At 39.1% G+C, this 20,039-nt stretch overlaps 1 protein-coding gene across 1 annotated transcript in view; it reads right to left on the reverse strand.

Annotated features, from left to right (window-relative positions):
• LOC121863378 overlaps nt 1–17,399 on the reverse strand; it is a 50,744-nt gene extending 33,345 nt beyond the window's left edge. The window contains exons 1-3 of the mRNA XM_042361997.1: nt 17,261–17,399; nt 7,842–7,973; nt 988–1,087 (exon numbers count right to left, since the gene is read on the reverse strand). Of these exons, the coding sequence (XP_042217931.1) occupies nt 988–1,087; nt 7,842–7,973; nt 17,261–17,358 (330 nt within the window). The 5' untranslated portion in view covers nt 17,359–17,399. The remainder of the gene's footprint in view (nt 1–987; nt 1,088–7,841; nt 7,974–17,260) is intronic.
• Between the last annotated feature and the right edge of the window lie 2,640 nt (nt 17,400–20,039).

Below are 20,039 nucleotides of genomic sequence, written 5' to 3' on the forward strand. Positions count from 1 at the left end.
CCCACCTGTGATAACGATCTCTCTGAGTACATGCTATTACGTAAAGTTATGGTGGGCCTGAGTAACCCAGTGTTGAAAAGGGAAATTTTCCAGGGGTACTCGAGTTATGATAGTGTTGAAGTGTTAAGAAACAAGTGTATGCTATTTAAGGCAACAGTGAGAGATGCTGGTGTATTGTGTTGTACGTCTGGCCAGGCAGTGGTGGGAACAGCTCCGGAAGCAGCGGCGGTTGGTGATGACGTCACCGGTGAGTCTGAGGTAGCTGCCGCCCAACCTGGACACCCCAGTTACGCGCACTGTGGAAACTGCGGCGTGACGCATGCCTCGGGCAAAAGCAACTGCCCTGCAAGTGGGGCCACATGTCACAATTGCTCTAAGGTTGGTCACTTCAAACGGTGTTGTAGGAGTTAGACAGCCCTAAGTGCTTCTGTGGATGTGTCAGGTGCTGTCACAGTGGCAACTGCCCAGCTATCCCGCCACCCCAGGTTACAAGTGTTCGTGACCCAGGCTGGGGGCAATTCCCCCGCCACCCCTGTGCTGGCTGTGGCCGACATGGATGCTATGGCGTGTGTGGCAGGGCCATCCCTGCTCCGGGACATCGGTTATGTCCCGGGCAACTTTGGGCCTGTAATGACCTGAGGGAGGTGGCGAACAAAAGATCAAGTGTGGGTGAGGGGTTCACCGTCCAGGAGGTCCCGTAAAAAAAAAAAAAAAAAAAATTAGATGCTATAAGTACTGTTAACCCTTAGGCCCCGGGTGACGTTTCAGAACGTCGGCCTATTTTCCCGCCTTTTTTATTATCATTATTATTTTTGGAAAAATAGATTTTTTTTTTTCACAATCTAACCCCGAGTCGGGTGGTACTGCCAGCAGCACCCTAACCTGGGGCTTAAGGGTTAACTAACATTTAACTATTTTAATGAATTTCCTTTAATATTTAAGAACAAGGTCCAAGATCCCTAGAACAAAAGTTGTAAAGATACCAACCTCAGTTTCGGTATTGTTGCCAAACTCGGCAACACATGCAAAGTAGTTGTAAGACTCGTTCTCAAACTCAAGTGGTGTGAAGATTTCATACTGCAGAAACCTATGGAAAATGCAGTCAGTTAGTAGTTATATACAGTACTGTACAACCTTTCACTAAAATATGTCCATAAAAACTGAATACAGTAATATCTCCGTTAGCTGGAATCCATCAAACCCGGAACTCTCCGATCGCCGGAACTGAAATTTTCTCGAAAATCGTTCCCAAAGCCGTAATTTTCCGGAAAATTCCGGCTTTGGGAACAATTCTCCGAGGGGCACATTTCCCGGAAAATTCCAAGAAAATTTTCCAGATACCCAAAAAATTCCGGGGATGGGGGGAGTATTTTTTCCCGTTTGAGAGATGAAAATCAGGCCCATTTTCTGGAAATTCCGAGAAAATTTTCCCGTTACCCGGAAAATTACGGGGACGAGGGACATTTTTCCGGGTTCGAGAGAGTCGTCTCGTTACCCTGAAATCTCTCATTACCGGAAGTGCCCTGCACCAATTGTTCCAGTTAACGGAGATATCACTGCTTTGTATAAATGAACTGGAAAAAATATACTGTACAGTACGATATAATAAAATAAAACAGTGGCAGAGAAAATTTCATTGCATAGGATGCAAATGTAGTGAAAATCTCTGTATAAAAAGTAAGAAACATATTGGAAAGGTCATCTTTGTAGATACTGTACAGTATATACAATAAACCCTCAATTTGCTTAGCATATTTTTCATAGTTTCACTTTTACATAGAGATATCCCTCACTTGATGAATAGGTGAATTTTCATATCTTGAATAACAGGACAAGTAGGAAAAATAGGATTCATTTTACAATAACAAGAAAACCCCAATACACCATACCTTAGGTAATTCGACAAAAAGGGTTGGGAATATTTTGACATTATTTGACAATTTCTGAATTTTTGTGTTCGATTATTCGTTCCTTTTCTATTCAGTTCTTGCACCTTGCCTTGGCTGCCACATAAAATAATCTATTTATAATTACTGTGCAAACAAAAATATTTTCTAAATGTACATACAGTTATAGTAAGGTAAATAATACTGTAATAAAAAATTAACACTACAAGAGGTGAGGAGACAAAGTGAGGAGACGTGACGAGGCACTTACACAGCAAACACATTAACAGCACTACTAAATCATTATTTTATAAGACCTTAATTTCTAATTACTATTTTGCACTTAGACAACTGATCAGTGAATAAACCAGGGCATGTGGAGGCGCATTATACACTACAATAATATTTATTAGGTTCTGATAAATACTGTACGCTACAATATTATTTATGCTACAATATTTTTTAGTAAGTGCTCAAGACAGATCCTGTGGTAAGCACCAACCCTCTTGAGCAGTGACAACATGATACGTGAGAGATGGTGAGTGCAGGCAACATTATTAAGGAGAGTGGGTCAGCGGAACTGATCAGGTGTTATCGCACTGTAAACATGAGACTGAGAATATACTGCTGCACAATAGGTCATCTGGGATTCAGTGTGGGATTTTTTGGAAACTTTAATATATTTTTAATAACATTTCATTAACCCGGCACCAAATGAACGTAAATAACATGGGAATATGGCAAATTGCATGCCCTGTACAGTATTGTCTATAAAGGGATTGTGGGCTGCTGAGCTGGAGGTGGTGAGTTGTCCTCCCTCCTTCCCTCTTCCGCCACCTCCTCTCCCCGTCTACACACCAAATGTAATTTTGTACAGTACAGCTCCTCCCCGACTTACGAATGGGTTGGGGACCCAAATCCAGGTCGTAAGTCGAAATGGTCATAAGTCGAAATGGTCGTAAGTCGAGTAGGTCGTAAGTCAGGGAGGAGCTGTATCTTAATATAATTCATATTTTATTCCTATAATTCATTCATCTTAATCTGTCATAATATACAGTGCTCCTATAATAATAATCGACTTTTTGGAACTACAGTACTCAGTTATTTCAGATTCATTCCAAATTCAAACATAGTAGTTTAATCCATGAAAAAAAAAAAAAATAAATAAATAAAAAATATAAGCCAAAATCCGAATTACAGTAGACCTTGGCATTCGTGAGTTTGTGATTCACGATTTTGCTGATTTGCGGTAAGCAGATGGTGGCTAGCTTGTGAGCCTTTTCCCGCAGCATAATGAGTCACCCCCTGCAGCATCTTGTGTTGTACTCTCAAAACTTTAGTGTTTCTGTGTGAAAATGGACCCTAAAAGACTGCCTGGTGTCAATGCTAGTGATGCTAGTTGAGTGAAATGTAAAAGGAAGAAGTCAGTGATGACTATGACAAAGAAAGTCAAATTATTAGATAAGTTAAAAGAGGGGATGAGTGCTGCGGAGGCTGGTCGGTTGTTTTGGGATACTGTAGGTATACAGTAGTGCACTAAGGTAGTATAAATTGCTATTTGCAGGTTTGCCTATTCGCGCCATTCCTTGGAACCTATCCCCTGCAAATAACAAGGGTTTACTGTATAACGATCTGAATTAACAAAGGTACAGTATATTATACCCCAAAAACATAAAATCAGTTTATGAAAAACAATAAATGCTTATCTAACTCATGGAAAATAGTACACAACTATTGTAAATTACTAACAAACACATTTAAATAATGCTAAAATATAGTATAATTTTGGAGGGTTGTCAGGCCTCACCAGAAGGGGTGGGCTGAGTAAGGGCCTTACTCAGCGAGATTAGGAGGCCTGTCCACCTCATTACTGCTGTCTGCTATAGACACCCCAGTTACACCAGACGTGGAAGGAGTGGAAAAAATCCACTGGTGGAGGGAGTGAAACTGAAATTGAAGATGCGGGAGTTTTCCATGGTAATAAGAAGGGCTAAGATCATTTCTGATCTTTGTAGGGCTCTCACCAAGCTCATGACATTTATTACTTCCAGTTTTGTCTCAAGAGTCACAGCCTTCTGCAATTTTTTTCGGTGTAGTACTGTTAGCCGAAGTATAAGCAGAATGCTTAGATGCCGTGGTGAACAGAATAATGAAAGGATGGCACAAATACATAGATAAAAATGAGCACTTCCCATATGACAAATGGAGGAATGAAAGACACAACTGATGGAAGATGCAAAAGGGGGGTTGTTATGATCAATGAGAGAGAGTACATCTCTGCACATCTCACCAAGATAGCCATCCCAGCTGACTCCCAGGGGCATGAGATTTGAAATTTTGGTAATACCAAAGTCCATATAAGTGAGAGTAGCTTTTATAAAATAAGAAAGAGGTGTTAAATTAAGAAATTCATTAAAGCAAATTTTTTTAGCTCGAACGTTTGTACACCAAGGATATCTGTACTCATTTATTGTGACCAAATTTTCATTCACTGTATGAACTCATTTCATGGATGGATCCAGGAATAACAAAGGAGAGGGGGGGGTCCAATTTAAGTTGTGGGTGGGGGAACATGGCGAGGGGGTCTGGACTCACAGAACTCACTCTGCATTTATACTGTACATGATACCAGCATGGTGGCCAAATGAACCAAAGCAAAGATTCTTTATCTTTCTTTAATTATGGTCACACGAGACTCAGTGAGATGAGATTGTGAAGGAAAAGCAAGGATTTTTATTTCCCAATAAACATCACCCTCTGTCTTTGTATTTTCCAAAATAATAAAACTTTTTGAAACTAACAGTATTACCTGAATTTTCTTCTCAAACAGATTTAATTAGTGTTCATCAGTTGACCTCACAACCAATCTTACACATGCCTCAAACTGTTAGGTCTTAATTTCAAGCACTTTTATTATCTAATTATAATTTTCAAGCCATTATTAATAATTTACTCTCTTAAAACACTATACAGGTATACATTTTTATCTCAGAACTTTTTACAAATTAATTAAGGAAAACAGAAAAAAAGAGAGCAAATGAGTGTATCAAACTAGAGTAATTGGATAACAGCAACACCTGACTTCATACTTGTCCTATGAGTGGATGTGACCAAGTCATTGTGGCACTCCTGTGTACTTACAAGCCACCATATTATTGCATGAACTTTATTATATACTGTACAGTACTTACAAATAAATAAAGACATAATGGTACAGTCAGGGAAAGGTGTTTCTATACCCGTGATATCCCCAATCAAGATACCTATCATGCACGAATCCATATTCATATATGACTGCAAGGATGATTCAAATTGTGATCCATGGGACATTAGTCAAATCCCCACTCATCTCTACTTCTGTGACGCTGCCCAGGTGAAGTTCCTCAGCGTTCTTAATTTTTGCAGCATACTTTGAATGTCCAGGCAAGACAAAATACTGTACTTTGTATGGGCTATTTGTTTAATTGGCAACTCAACTCACATATAATCTTTGTCTCAAGACTGTGTGTATGCTATGCCAAGCAGTTATAGACCAGTTACCTACCGCCTCAACACGCATTCACTTCCCATATACGCTCTTTATTTTTCTTATTTTATAGCTTTATATTACATTTTATTTATTTCTAAGCCACATTAGAGTATTGCAATGATTTTTCCAAAACTTTTATAGTTTCAATACAAGTAACAATAAACGCAGCTGCCTGAATAGTGAGTTAGCCACACACATGTTCACTTCCCACAAATACACACCCATGCACTTCATTTTTCTAATTTTATAGTTTTATACATACTACAGTGGTCCCTCGGTTAACGAATGCTTTTGTTAACGAAATTCGGTTAACGAATTACCTTCCATAATAATCTTCAATTCGGTTAACGAAAAAAAAATTGATTAACGAAATCCTTACGAAAATCACGATTTGTTTTGAACATGGGACCACTGTATTATATTTAATTTATTTCTAAGCCATATTGTTTATATAGAGTGGAATAATTGTCTTTTAAACAAGTGCATTTTGGGGACTGAAATATGCTCATGTGGAGGGCTCCGGCGGGTCTTACGTCGCCCGGGTTTTAAGGGTTAATGTTCTCGGGGCTTTCTTGTCATTAAGAAACAAAACCCTATTTTTCCCAAATGTTCTTTTATTCGCAATACTTAAATTCACTTAACGAATGGTTTTTCAGGAAACTAACCCATGGGACATGGATGCTTAATGGGTTAAAAGGTAAAAGAGAAAACTCTAACCAATGGAATATTCCACCTCACACAACTCTCCTGGACCAACAATCCAATAATTTACAGGGTTACCTGGTAATTGTATTTTGGATAGTTGATCTTCCAAAGTAGTCAGTAATCTTCACAAAGGACTGTTATGCACGGTGTAATGCACAGTAATACATTCAGTTATGCATAGCGAAATATTTTTATGCTCGTTAACCTCCCCCTTCCGTTGTGGTGTTGGCATTGGTGTCGGGATGTACTGTATGTATGTACAATACAATTTTGCATAATTATGTGAAAAAAAATTTCCAAAAATGTATGTATGTTTAACTATTTTTACAGCTTAATGTAGGAGTTTGTTTTATATTAGTACTGTTTAGGCTTGTATTCCACTGATAAATGGTGGGTTACTTTACTTTACTTTTATCCTCTTCACCACTGATCGACTCGTTAGCCACTTGGGCGATACGTCACGTCTCTGTTACTCTTCCTTTTCTTTTATCCTCTTCAACAAATGATCGGCTCGTTAGCAAGTACTGGGCATGCACCGGTTCTTGAATGTACCTGAACCTGCTCCACTGTTGGTCAAGTCTTGTCTTTAAAGAGCTCACACTCGGTGCCGTCACAACACTTTCTGGTAGATTGTTCCAAGAGTTCACAACTCTCGCTCCGAAAAAGTTTGCCCTCACAGTTTTCTGGACTTGCGGCTTCTTCAATCTTGAGCTGTGACCCCTTGTGGAGCAAGCGTCTGCCAGCTCCAAGTAAGGACACTCGACTGAGTAGTGCCCCCTGAGATGCTTATACACCTCAATTAGGTCGCCCCTTGCCCGTCTGTTAGTCATTGATGGGCATTGGAAGTGAGAGGACATCTGAGTTTGTCAGTGGTGGACACCTTCTCAAATATGGTTTAGTTGAGTATTATATATTCAGTGCTGCTCTATTATTATTTGTTGTGTGTAAAGTGCAATCAATTGTGGTGATGTAAAGTGGTTTATGGTTTATATACTGTGCACATATTAGTTGTTTATTAAGGATGGAAAACCAAGTGCAGTTTAACTTTGTAAGGAGTCATTGCCTAAGATGTTTTGTCCTATGTTAAATGTTTTCAAAGTCATTGATCATATATATTATTTATTCTCTTGATTTGATTTATCCATTCATTAGTTAACTTGCACATTTATTATGGTAAACTTTTATTATAATTCCAAACCTTTACCCCTGAACTGTTGTGATAAAGTAAGAGGGCTGTGACTGAACCCATGACGCAAAATTTCGTCCTTATTGGTGTGTGTAACTTTTGCATTTAACATCGTTTGTCGTGAATAAATATTAAGGACTAAGTTGTGCCGAGTCGCCAATTTGTTTTTTGTTGTGCCATATGTGCTCTCATTATTATACAGGTACGTATCTTTAATGTAATTCAAGTTGCTAAATTATGGCATAACAGGATACAGAAAATTAATATTACAATGTCATGAAGAAACTAAATGTGGAAAATGTCTAACTTTGCTCAGTAAATTGTGACAGGAAACATACACCTGTAAACAGAAATAAGTCAACACTCCTAAAAGAGCCAACATAAAACTTAATCTTAAACTGAATCCATATGAAAAATATGATTATGATGAGGACACCAAATGGACAGGCAGAGAGGCAGACAAAAAGATGTAAAACTGCTTTATAGGCCTAATTTTTTTACACAACATTTTCCATAAATACTCTAAATTACTTACGTATAGATGTTGGTATCGTTGCCATAAAGGTCATAAGGTTCCAAAAGCACCTCAGATACATTCTTCACACTTTCCACGCTGTTAAGGTTCACCAGGCTGTCATACTCGGTAAATGTTGGTTTCTTCTTCTTCCTGCAAGAAATTTCTCAGTACAGTACACACACACACACACTGTACAGGAAAAACTCCTATTTATAAAGAAGCAAGATAGGGAGTAATGGGAAAGGAAAGGAAAAGCTGAAAGTCATCTAAATGGAAAGTGAAAATGTAGACTCAATCAGCTCACTGTACAGTACTAACTATAGGAAAATTGGTTGACATTAGTCATACCAAGGTTCCTAGACCAATAATGAACAATACTGTACATATTAGTGTTCAACTAGTTGTAAGATATTAAAAACTAAAACATCTGAGCATTTGCAAACCCTGCCTGCGAAATGTTACCATGACAGGGTAAATATTTAACTACAGTATTAATATCTCCGTTAGCTGGAATCCCTAAGACCCTGAACTCTCCAATAGCCGGAATTGAAATTTGCTTATAATTCTTCCATAAAATTCCCTAAACTCTGGGTTTGGGAACAAATTCCGAGGTTGAAAATCAGGAGCATTTTCTGAATAAAAAAAAAAAAAAAATCTGGAATATCTGGCCAAATTTTTATTTCTGGGTCTGGGAGCAAATCGATTATGAATGCAATTACAGGAAAATCTGAGAAAATTGAGAGAAAATCACTCCAAGACTTTCTGCTCAGGCCCTGGGGACAAGGGTTCCTGGCATAATGAAAAACTGCTTCATGTTTAGCCGCATCCTCACATGGTTGGTGCGTGGGTGGGAAGACCAACCTCTTGGGTAACGCTGGATTTTTCTGCTCTGGGCCTATTTATAATTACTGTGCAAATATAAATGTTTCTTTAAATGTACATACAGTACACTTGCAACTTAAATGCATTTTTCTTTGGCGGGTTATGTTACAATTTCCAATTTGAAGCTCAAAATTGTCAAAATGGGTCGTAAGCGAGCCAAACACCAGCCTGCCAAACGCTCCAACCCACCATCCCACCCCTCTGTTTTCAGTTGCCGCGTGGGTATTGTCCGAATAACAGCTGCCTCTCGTGTGTGTCAATTTAGTGCGCTTAAACCTCTCATACTCGTTCATAATATCCAAACACTATCCTAAATACATATTGTGAAAAAAGTCAAAAGAAATAATTGTCCTAAGGGCAAAGCTGTACTGTACATGTACTCAAATGTACTAAAGAGTTACTATTTTTTTATGTCTAGTGCAAACTATAGCATGTTTATATTCAAATTAATAATTGTTGTACTGTACAAGAATTCCATTAATGTAAGTTAAATTCTTCCCGGTCAATTCAGTGACATTTTATAAGTGAAAAACTTAAACTCCTCTATATGACAAATAAGACGCATGGGATTAACCCTTAAGCCCTGGGTTAGGGTGCTGGTGGCAGTACCCCTCCCCCCTTTCTGCGGGGTTAAATCGAGAAAAATTAACTTTTCCAAAAATAATTTTTAACCTTTTAAAATCTTAAAACCATAAAAACTAAGCAAGAAAAGCTATATATTGTCCCTCAAGAAACTTCCCTGGCTGTGCGGAGGGAGGGAGGAGGGAGAGAGATAAGGAGACAGCGTTGGTTTCACAGCTGACGCTCGTGGTCCCTCCGCACTTCGCAGCTATTTTTAGCTTGCCTTTGTGTCCGAGGTGGCCAATAATGTATATATTTACCAATCTTAATACTTATTTGCTATAAATAATTAATTTAAAATGTTTAATTTGCATTATTTTTCATAAAAACAGGTAATGCACAAAATAATAATAATTCCACAAAAAAATACATTTATAACATAATCATAGCATTATTTTAGAGTAATACTACACTACAATACAACTACAGTCGGCCCTTAACATACGCGGGGGTTACGTAACAGAGATAGCCATGGATGTTAAAAATCCGCGTACATGTGCTGCCCCCCCCTCAAATAAAACCCTGGCCCCCATATACTTATTTACCGTATATACCTGTGTGTAGTTCGAGTTTTTCAGACCAAATTATTTGGCAAAAAATTGGGGGTCGACCTCTAAAAGGGTAATAGTTTCGTTAGGTTGAAAAATATTTACCAGTAACTACCAGTAAACAATGGAAACGATGCACCAACACACCACCAGCTGTGAGTGTCGGTACAGTTGCCAGGGCAGATCTCTTGCGTCATCATAGCAAGCCCAAAGTAGCTAAATCCATGGTATGGTAGCACAGGACGATGTAAAACATAAAGTATTCATTTATTAAAGTTTATTTATAGATACTGGACATAAATTTTTGTTCATTACATTTGAAACATCAATCTTTGTTAATTAAATTTGAAACAAAAGAAAACTACGATACCGTATTTTCATTAAAATATTACATCACAAGTATATTTTACCTTAACTGTGACTGAATGAATATACATATTCTCAGAAATAAATATAGAAATGTAATATTTTTACTGGAATGACGAGCATATTACAGTGGAAAGTGGGATAAAATCATGACGAAAACAATGATTTTCGCTTTCTTTCGTTATTCAAAAGACTTTACCGTAATCGCTTTTCGAATGGTTTTCAGTTGAAAAACTGTTGTACTCGTACTGTATTACAATAATATTCTATCCTATCATTAGCCTTATAATCCCACAACTGAAAACCATTCAAAAATCGATTACGGTAACATCTTTTGAACGAAAAAAAGAGAGTCATTGCTTTCATCACAATTTTATCCCACTTTCCACTGTAATGCGTACATCATTTCAGCAAAAATATTACATTTTCATGTTCTCAGAAATAAATGGTAGTTTTGTTGAAACGTAATGTACAGTATTTAATATTAAAATGCAAAAATAGCTATAAAAACAATTAATACACCCATAATGTACTGGCTGGCATCTCGTCCCTGCTACCGCGTCCAAGGTCACCACTCCTCCCAACTCGCTCCCTCCGCTCCCTCTTCCGCCTCCTCCACCTCCTCACCGTCACTACTGCTGACAACAAACACAAATGTTTTGTGAATAACTGCACCTCCACCTCCTATGTACAGTACTGAACTGTACTGTGCTGTGCATTTTTACAAACAATAAGCATGGCAAGAAAAGCTATTAAAAAAAAAAGAGATAAAAATGTCACTTTACTGTACAGTACCTATCGTCGGCAACAGGACGGGGGTCATCGGGCTCACCGTCACTCAATTCCATAACGGGTGGTGAAGTGGGGGCGACGGTGGATTCAGCTGCTTCCTCACTGCCGCCAGTGATTGATGGTGTTAAATCTCTCTCTCGGTGATCAAAGAACATGGTGATGGGGAGTTGTCGTCTCTTTCATTCATTTCTTCCATGATGTTTTTGTATGGAGCGAAAACGTCATCCATCCCTCGCATGAATTTCAGGGCACGCACCATGGAGGGGTCCATACTATAGGCCAGGTTTTTCAGTGCCTCAATATTCCTGGTCATCTCCCTCGACTTCTCCAATGTTATTTCTTGGTGCTCTTCCTCTTCCTCATCCTCTTTCCCTTTCGCTTCCTCTTCCTCTTCCTTGCCTGAGTCTACTAACTCCTGCAGATCCTCCTCGGTCAGCTCAGTGTCGTGCTCTTCAATTAGCTCCCTAATCTCGTCCTCTGCCATGTCCTGGAAGCCTTCAGCAGCCACTTTCCTTGACAGTGCCAGGGTCTTTCTGAATATTTTCATTAAAATCCATCAAAATCATTTTCCTTGTCATCATCTTAAGCACCAAACAGCTCCTCCCAGTCTTCTCCTTGAACAGGGCTAGAGGGTACGTGTTTTTCGAATCGTTTTCAATTAAAAAAATGTTACAGCACATGTATATTTTACCTAAACTGTGCCTGAATGAATATATTCTCAGAAATAAATAGTAGTTTTGCTGAAACGTGATGTATTTCAATGTAAAATAGGATAAAATACATGACGAAAACAAAAGACTTTACCTAACCTTCCAATGTTCAAGAGATGTTACTCGTTTTTTTTAATAGTTTTCGGTTAAAATACTGTTATATTACAATGATATTATATTCATACTGTGCTTGATATACTACATTCACGGAAATGTAATATCTTTGCTGAATTGACGTACGTACTACAGTGGAAAGTGGGATAAAATCGTGACGAAAACAATGACTTTCGTTGCATCACAAGTGAATTAGGATAGAATATTATTGTAATACAACAGTTTTTTAACTGAAAACCATTCGAAAAGCGATTACGGTAACATCTTTTGAACGAAAGAAAGTGAGTCATTGCTTTCGTCACTATCCACTGTAATACGTACATCATTTCAGCAAAATATTACATTTCCATATTCTCAGAAATAAATAGTAGTTTTGCTGAAACGTAATGCATTTCAATGAAAATTAGGATAAACTACATGAAAACAAAAGACTTTACCTAACCTTCCCATGTTCAAGATATGTTACTCGTTTTTTTAGTAGTTTTTGGTTAAAATACTCTTATATTAGTGATATTCTATTCATACTGTGCTTGATATAATACATTCATGGAAATGTAATATTTTTGCAACTACAATGCTGATGTCAACACAAGCGTGGTTACAGCGAGACTGACTGAGTGAGGGAGAGCTGTGTGTGTGTGTGTGTGTGTGTGAGGTTGCAGGAGCGGGCGGTGTCCCGTGTTCAGTGCCGCGCGCGAGTTGAATGTACTTCAATTACTTCAATGTACAGAATATTCCTCCGGCGGGGCAATCCGCATATTTGCAAATCCGTGTATTCTAAACCCCCGTATGTTAAGGGCCGACTGTACACTACTTTTAGCAATATTACTTTGATACAACATGATAAAATGGACAAACAATTTAAAATGAAACAAACAAAAGTAGGTAATTTCGTTCAGGAAGTTCCCTGTGGCCGAGGTGTGGAGTAACAGGCAAATAGTCGCACTGGAACCTGATAACCTGCGCTGGACATTTAAGCAATGGTGGGAATAGGCGCACGTTCTGGGGCATCACCCGGGGCCTAAGGGTTAATGTTCCCACCAGCTGGTGAATATCTCACCCCCCCCCGCCTTGCTGTTAACACATCACCTCCCCCTTCCCAAGGGTGAAGGTAGTTTTAGGCTTAAAATTTTATCACATACTAAAGTTAAGAGAATATAATTTGCATTACTCTTATCCTTGCAAGATAGCAGACATTACACACCTCAAATAAGGGAAAAGGGATTGTGGACCTGTAATACATTACAGTAGTGATTTATGAGTTCTAGTGTACAATATATGTACGTATATACTGTATAATGATTTAAGGGCAATTTAGGGTTTTATTAGGAGTGTTTCTGACTTTATGCGTGGTCCCAGGAGCATAACCCCCACATTAGTTGCGAGTCTACTTTACAGTACTAAAAAAGTAAAATAATACATTTACAAATCAATGTAATTCTGAGCTGAGCTAACGAGGCAAAGGGTGAGGTGACGGAGTCAGGTGGTGAGGTGACGGAGTCAGGTGGTGAGGTGACGGAGTCAGGTGGTGAGGTGACGGGAGTCAGGTGGTGAGGTGACATGCCAAGACATTTACATTTCACACACATTAACAGCACTACTAAACTACTGTCTTTTAACATTTTACTTTATAATTTCTAATTTAAAATTAATTGATACATGATGGCTCGCAACTGCAACTGCAACCACAACTGCTGTGAAACCTCATAAATTATCACAACCTGGACTCAAATGTACTAAGTAAATTAAAAAAAAATTTATGTCTAGTGCAAACTATGGATGTTTATACTCAAATTAAATGCTATCTTGCAAGAATTCCAACAATGCAAGTTATATTCTGCAAAGTCAAGTCGGTGGCATTTTAAAAGCAAAATAATTAAACACCCTGCCTTTTATAATCTTCGAGTCCCTGACAACTATATACATAGTAACCCCTATGCCCCGGTTGTGGTTCCGGAACTATCATCTAGGGGTAGAGCAGTCCACAGTTTGACTGTGTGAGGAAAGAAGGATATAATATAAAGGGTTATTCTAGTGTAACCGACATCCACAGAGAAATGTTGGGCACCGCGGGCAAGAAGAGTGTTATGAGCCCACGGCTTTGCCGGCGGTACACAGGATACCAAATCCACCTAACATTGCCCGTTAAAGTACCTGTAAGAGAGAGTGTGATGCAACATTACGGCAAAGAGAAAGTGAAGAGAGATTATCAACTAAAGGAGGAGAGTTAATAAGACGAAATGCCTTTGATTCCACCCTATTTAACAGTTGGACAGAAGAGCAGTACTCCAATTTAAGACGAATGAATCCCTTATAAACTTGAAGCAAGTGCTCAGGTGTAAAGTAGCTACAGCATTTGTACAGCATTCCCAGCTTTCGGAAGGCAGCTTTAGCAATGTTGTGGATGTGTGGCTTCCATGACATATTAGAGGAAATGGTGAGGCCTAGCATATCTATTTTAGAATTTGGCAGAATGATTGCATCCTGAAATGTGATTTGTGTAATTGGTAAATACAGTCAGTCCTCGCTTAACGTCGTCCTGCTTAACGTTGTTTCGGTACTGCATCACTGAACTTTAGAGACCAAAAATTTGTTTAACGTCCCGGTAATCCGATATTAAATCGTTTTGTTTCATCACGGACTACTTTCTATGGCGCATCACCCACTCTTGTCTGGCCGCTCTACGCTCTCTTGGCTCGGCGCGCTGCCCTCACTTGCGGAATGTCACAGCGTCCCCAAGTGACGCCAAGCCAGTCTCTGTTACGACTTCACATCATTCGTGTGTGCCTAAGTGCTTTTGCTCTAAAACTGTACTCTAACCATTCGAAATGGCTTCCAAGCGCCCATCAAGTGATACTGATGCTAGTGTAGTTAAGAGGCAACGTAAGACCATTACCCTTGCTTCGAAAATGAATGTATTAACCTGATTTGAAAAAGTGGAACGTGCTGTGGACATAGCCGCTGTGCTTGGTCTAACCCCCACAATGGTGTGTACTATCCGGACCAACGCTGACAAGATTAAGGTTAGTTGCTGGAAGTAGTTCTTCTCTGAGTGCTACTAAGACGACTCATACTAGAAGCACTGTGATAGAGAAGGTGGAAAAGATGCTGGCAATGTGGATGGAGGACCAGAATCAACGCAATGCCCTTGTGAGCCTTATGGTTATCCAGCATAAGGCCAGATTCTTGTTTGACTACATGAAGGAAACAGAGGGTGAAGGATTGAAGGAAGAGACCTTTACGGCCAGCCGAGGATGGTTTCAACGATTTAAGCGTCGGTATAACTTCAACAACATAAAGATGACTGGTGAAGCTGCCAGTTCAGATACGGTTGCTGCCAAGACATTCCCGCCAACAACAGAGGAGGAGCAAACAGCAGCGGAGGAACCCCAGTCAGAGCAGAGGAGGAGGAGGAGGCAATTGCAGAGTCTCAGTGACTCACCACCTTCCTCCTCCGCTCCCACCCTCCTCCTCCTTCGCTCCACTACCCACCACACACTCGCTCTACCACCTACGGCCATCGGTGAGTACCAATACAAACTTAGTACTGTAGTTCTATATACTATTTTCTATAGAAATGGCAATAATTTTCTGTATATGTAACTTTTTTCATGGGGCAAAGGGAGGCTCAGGAACATAACTCCCGTATTTTATGTATTTCTTGTGGGGAAAATTGATCCGCTTAACGTTGTTTCGCATAACATCGCATATTCAGGAACATAACCCCGAGGTTAAGCGAGGACACCCTGTACTGTGTTTTATTACAATTGAATTTAACCAAGTTTCTACCTCCCCATTCGGAGATGCTGCACAGATCCACATTGATAGATGGAATGATATCAGCTGTAGTAACAGATCTAGTTTGTGAGTTAGGGGAAGGGAAAAATGTGAAGAAGGGTGAAGTGTAAGAATGGACAGAATTAGTCGAAGTGTGAAGTAAATCCCTGATCAAATGAAGGAAGAGAGTAGGTGAAAGAACAGAACCCTGTGGGACACCACTATTGGTAGAAAAAGAGCGAGAGATCGATCCCTCAATAACAACTGCCATGGATCGGTTCTCAAGGAAGCTAGAAATTAGAGAACAAAGTGGGGGACAGAAACCATAAGATGTAAGTTTAGAAAGCAAAGACTTGTGCCATACCCTGTCAAATGCTTTGGAGATGTCGAGGACTACGACAAAAGTTTCCCCATAATCCCTAAGAGAGGATGACCAAAGATGGGTGCAGCAGGAGAGCAGATCACCAATAGATCTTGCCTGGCGAAAGCCATACTGGTGATCCGACAAACGAGAAAGGAGTTCAAGGTGACGGAGAAAACGAGAGTTTAAGATAGTTTCAAAAATCTTAGAGAGGGATGAAGTTAGGGCAATGGGGCGATAGTTAGAGGGATTGGAATGGTTACCTTTCTTCGGGATGGACTGAACCCGAGGCATGCTTCCAAGAAGAAGGAAAAGTTTGGGTTTTGAGGCAGATAAAGTAGATAAAGTTGTTTGCACTAAATCGGTAATAATTCAGTCACACTGAGCAGTTAAATTATCACTGCCCACCTCCAAGTTCACCCCCTATGATTACACACGTTAACTGAATTCATTCAGGGTTAATACCAAATCATTTTCTTTAATTACCAAATGGAGTTTTCATTACCAAATTGCCTATGTGGGCAGCATCTAGAAATGGCCACTAGCATCTCGCTTTGTGTGACGTTATGCCGAGGCAGCTGCACAACCACGTACTCCTATTTGCATTAAATAGTTATGTTTACTCAATTGCATTATACCCAATTCCCATCTGCTTGGTAAAAATTTTTTTTCGTAATATATTGGTTACTTTAATGGAGAACACAGTGTTCATAACTCAAGCACTAGGTCCCAACACAAAATTATGAGTTACGTTATAATATAACCACAGGTTCTCTCCAATAACATATTATATAAGGTGAGAGAATGTTAAACTCATCCAGTTTGTCTAGTTATTTATAACAAAATATTAATTATTGCTTGTTATCCATTAACCAAATGTTCTTATTATTTCATTCTCTGTCCAATTTTGTTGGAAAATATCAGGTCTTCATGTCTCATGAATTGATAAATACACAGTAATCAGAAATCATTAATCACATTCAAATGCACTCATATGTATATTCTTAAACAATAAAAACCTGCAGGGACAGATCAGACATGTGTCATTGTCATATCTATTGACTGAGGAGTGTCCTTTAAAGATAAATAGCTTTCAAAATACTGTACAGTATTGAGGAAGAAGACATAAAAGAGCTTAACAGTCACCATCTCTATTAGAGCAAAATGTGAACAATGAACTTATGTCTTATGAAATCTTATCTGATATACAGCACACTGATGAAATTTCCTTGCAATTATGATAAATGTGAAAATGTAGTACCTTACCTTAAGAAAAGAGCTAGCTGGGAGTCTGGGTTACCGATGGTTATTGCAAAGTTGATTGATGCCATTTCATCAGTCATATTGAACTTGATGCAGCACATAGGACTGCATTGTACACCCAGTGAATTCGGGTCTATAAATGTTCCTTCTGGCAGAACAAAAGTTAAACATGATATAAATAAAACAAAAATTTATTATACTCAGTTTAAAATTTTCAAACAAATCTCATAAAGTTTACATCTAGTCATCTTTATTTGATATTGTATTCTGTAGTGTAAGGATACCTAACCTCACCCTTTACAACACACTGGGAACCTGGAGAATCTATTCTTTAAGACCCTAAAGTTTCTATTTTACATGTATATTTCACTCTGACTAAGTTTTACACCTATTATATAGTTGTACTCTCTTTTTTAGGTAGATATAAAGATATTAATCAGAATTAAAAAAAAAATTGTAGGAACAAAAATAAGGTATTGAATGCAAAGTAATACAGTATTACCCCGCTTTATGCATTTTTTTTACGCGTTTCCACGTTTACACAGTACCCTGCCAGACCCCTAATGCTCACTTACGCGGAGAGCGGCGCGGGCAAGGTGCGCACAAGGTCACCCAGTCATCAAAACATTACCGAGTTCTTCACCCGCCACCCACCACAGACTGCCCAAGTCAGTGATAATGATAGTGAGGATATGGACTTATATGGACTTTGAGGGGTTTGACAAAGAGGCCCTGCAAGCCTCTGTGATGGATAGTGATACAATTGATACAAGTGATACAGGTGAGGGCCAATAATCTGCCCTCTGCCTCGGAACCAACACCCCATCCCCATGTGCCCAGCCATCTTTTCTACTAATGTAAGTGTTAAAAAACCTAATATTATTGATATTTCTCTTAATTATTAATTGTGTGTGCATACCATCATAAAATTAAGAAGTTATTTTTACTGCAACGTAGGTATTGTGTCTGAAAAAGTAGAGTTTGATGGTCGGCCTGGTCTCTATTTCAATTAATCCCATATGTTATGTTGTTCACTTTACGCGTTTCTCGCTTTACGCGGGCAGCCGTGGATTCAATTGACCGCGAAAAGCGAGGGTTCACTGTACTGTATACAGACACTCCCTTGGTTACAGATTTCCAACTTTATGGATGTTCTCCCATAAGTCTCCCATAAAATGAGTGCCAAGTAATTCCCAGGAAAAGCAGTTTTAGAAAAAAAAAAGCAGTTTTTTCTGGAGCAATCTGTCCCAGTGCAGATATATTAGTAATTAGGCCCCATAAGAAATGTAGTAACTTTATCTAGAGACCATGGTGGGATTTTCTTAGGCCGAGAAGGTCTCTGAATAAAAAAGGACGATCTGAGCATTTAATAAATTCTTGGGTTCAAAGTGATATTAAAACCCCACGCCAGAAGGTCGACCAATGCTGATTTATAAGATGCAATTGTCGATCCTTGAAGGCCTTTAACTCTGAACAGAAAATCCAAAAATTCTAACACCACTGTTTCCTATAATGTGTTTGTAGTCGTTAACCTGATAAATTGTTGAAAAAGTTTCCAAGCTTTTTCATATTGCATAGAAGTTTGGGGCCTATGACCTGCTAACACTTGGGTGACGATATTGGAATTACCCAACAATCTATTTAAACATCTTTCAAGAAACTCCAAGCGTGAAGTGCCAAGGATATCTCGAACTGAGAGTGCAGTACCTGTTCTAGATGATCCCTGTTGCAATTATAGTGGATGTGGGCACCAGTCCAACAGATCGAGACACCACTGTTGTAGGATCCAATATGGTGCAATAAAGAGGACCTTCCCTTGGAAGGATCTGAGTTTGTGAACCACTTTGGGCAACATTTTCACAGGTGGGAACAGACAGATTGAATTCCAATTGTTCAATCTATGAGTGGAGCATTTCCTAAAAGATTCGACCGTTCCAGAGATGCATAAAGCGGCATCATGTGATTGTTTTGTGAGGCAAAGAGATCTATTTGTGGAGTCCCAAACTTCCTCACTAGACTCTTTAACTTCAATATCTTAGGGACCATTCTGTTTCCGTTGATACTGGCCTGAGACGAGACAATGCATCTGCCCAATTGTTTTGTACTCCCGGTATATGAGTTGCTTTGAGGTAAAGTGATTGTGTTACACAAACTTTGAAAAATTTTTCCGATAGGTTTAGAAAAGGCCAAGATCTGGTTGAGCCTTGATGATTGAGACAAGACACTGCCGCTTTATTGTCCATGGCAAACAGAATCATCATGTTTTTGAAATTTGGGTTTGCCGACAAAAAGAATAGAACTACTGCTAATTCTTTTATGCTTAAGTATTTGTTCCAAAGGGAGTTGCTCCACTTCCCTTGATGGAACTCTCCTTTTGAGGAATGGTATACATACCCATCCTATTTCGGACGCGTCCATACAAATGACCAAGTCTGTTTGAGGCGGAACCCAGGGAGATGAACCGATTAGATTGTCCCAATTCTTCCACCAAGACAAAAGATTCTTGATCTGAATAGGGAGAGAAGAAGCAAAATTTCTGTTTCTGTGAAGCAAATTTGACCCCAGATGAGTTAGTTGTTTCTTCCTTAACTTGCCCAAAGGAACTACTATGGTGGCAAAATTCAACAGACCCAGAAGTTTTTCCCAATTGTGCCAAGAAACCTCTTGCTTTACACAAAAGGTTTCTACTTGGTTTATCACATCTGTTACCTTTGCTTCTGGTAGACTGACTGACTGCTGATTGGTATCCCAATGGAGACCTAACCAATCCAATTTCTGACAT

This window comes from Homarus americanus, unplaced genomic scaffold (genome assembly GCF_018991925.1).
Source record: "Homarus americanus isolate GMGI-L3 unplaced genomic scaffold, GMGI_Hamer_2.0 scaffold40248, whole genome shotgun sequence".
Lineage (NCBI taxonomy): Eukaryota > Metazoa > Arthropoda > Malacostraca > Decapoda > Nephropidae > Homarus > Homarus americanus.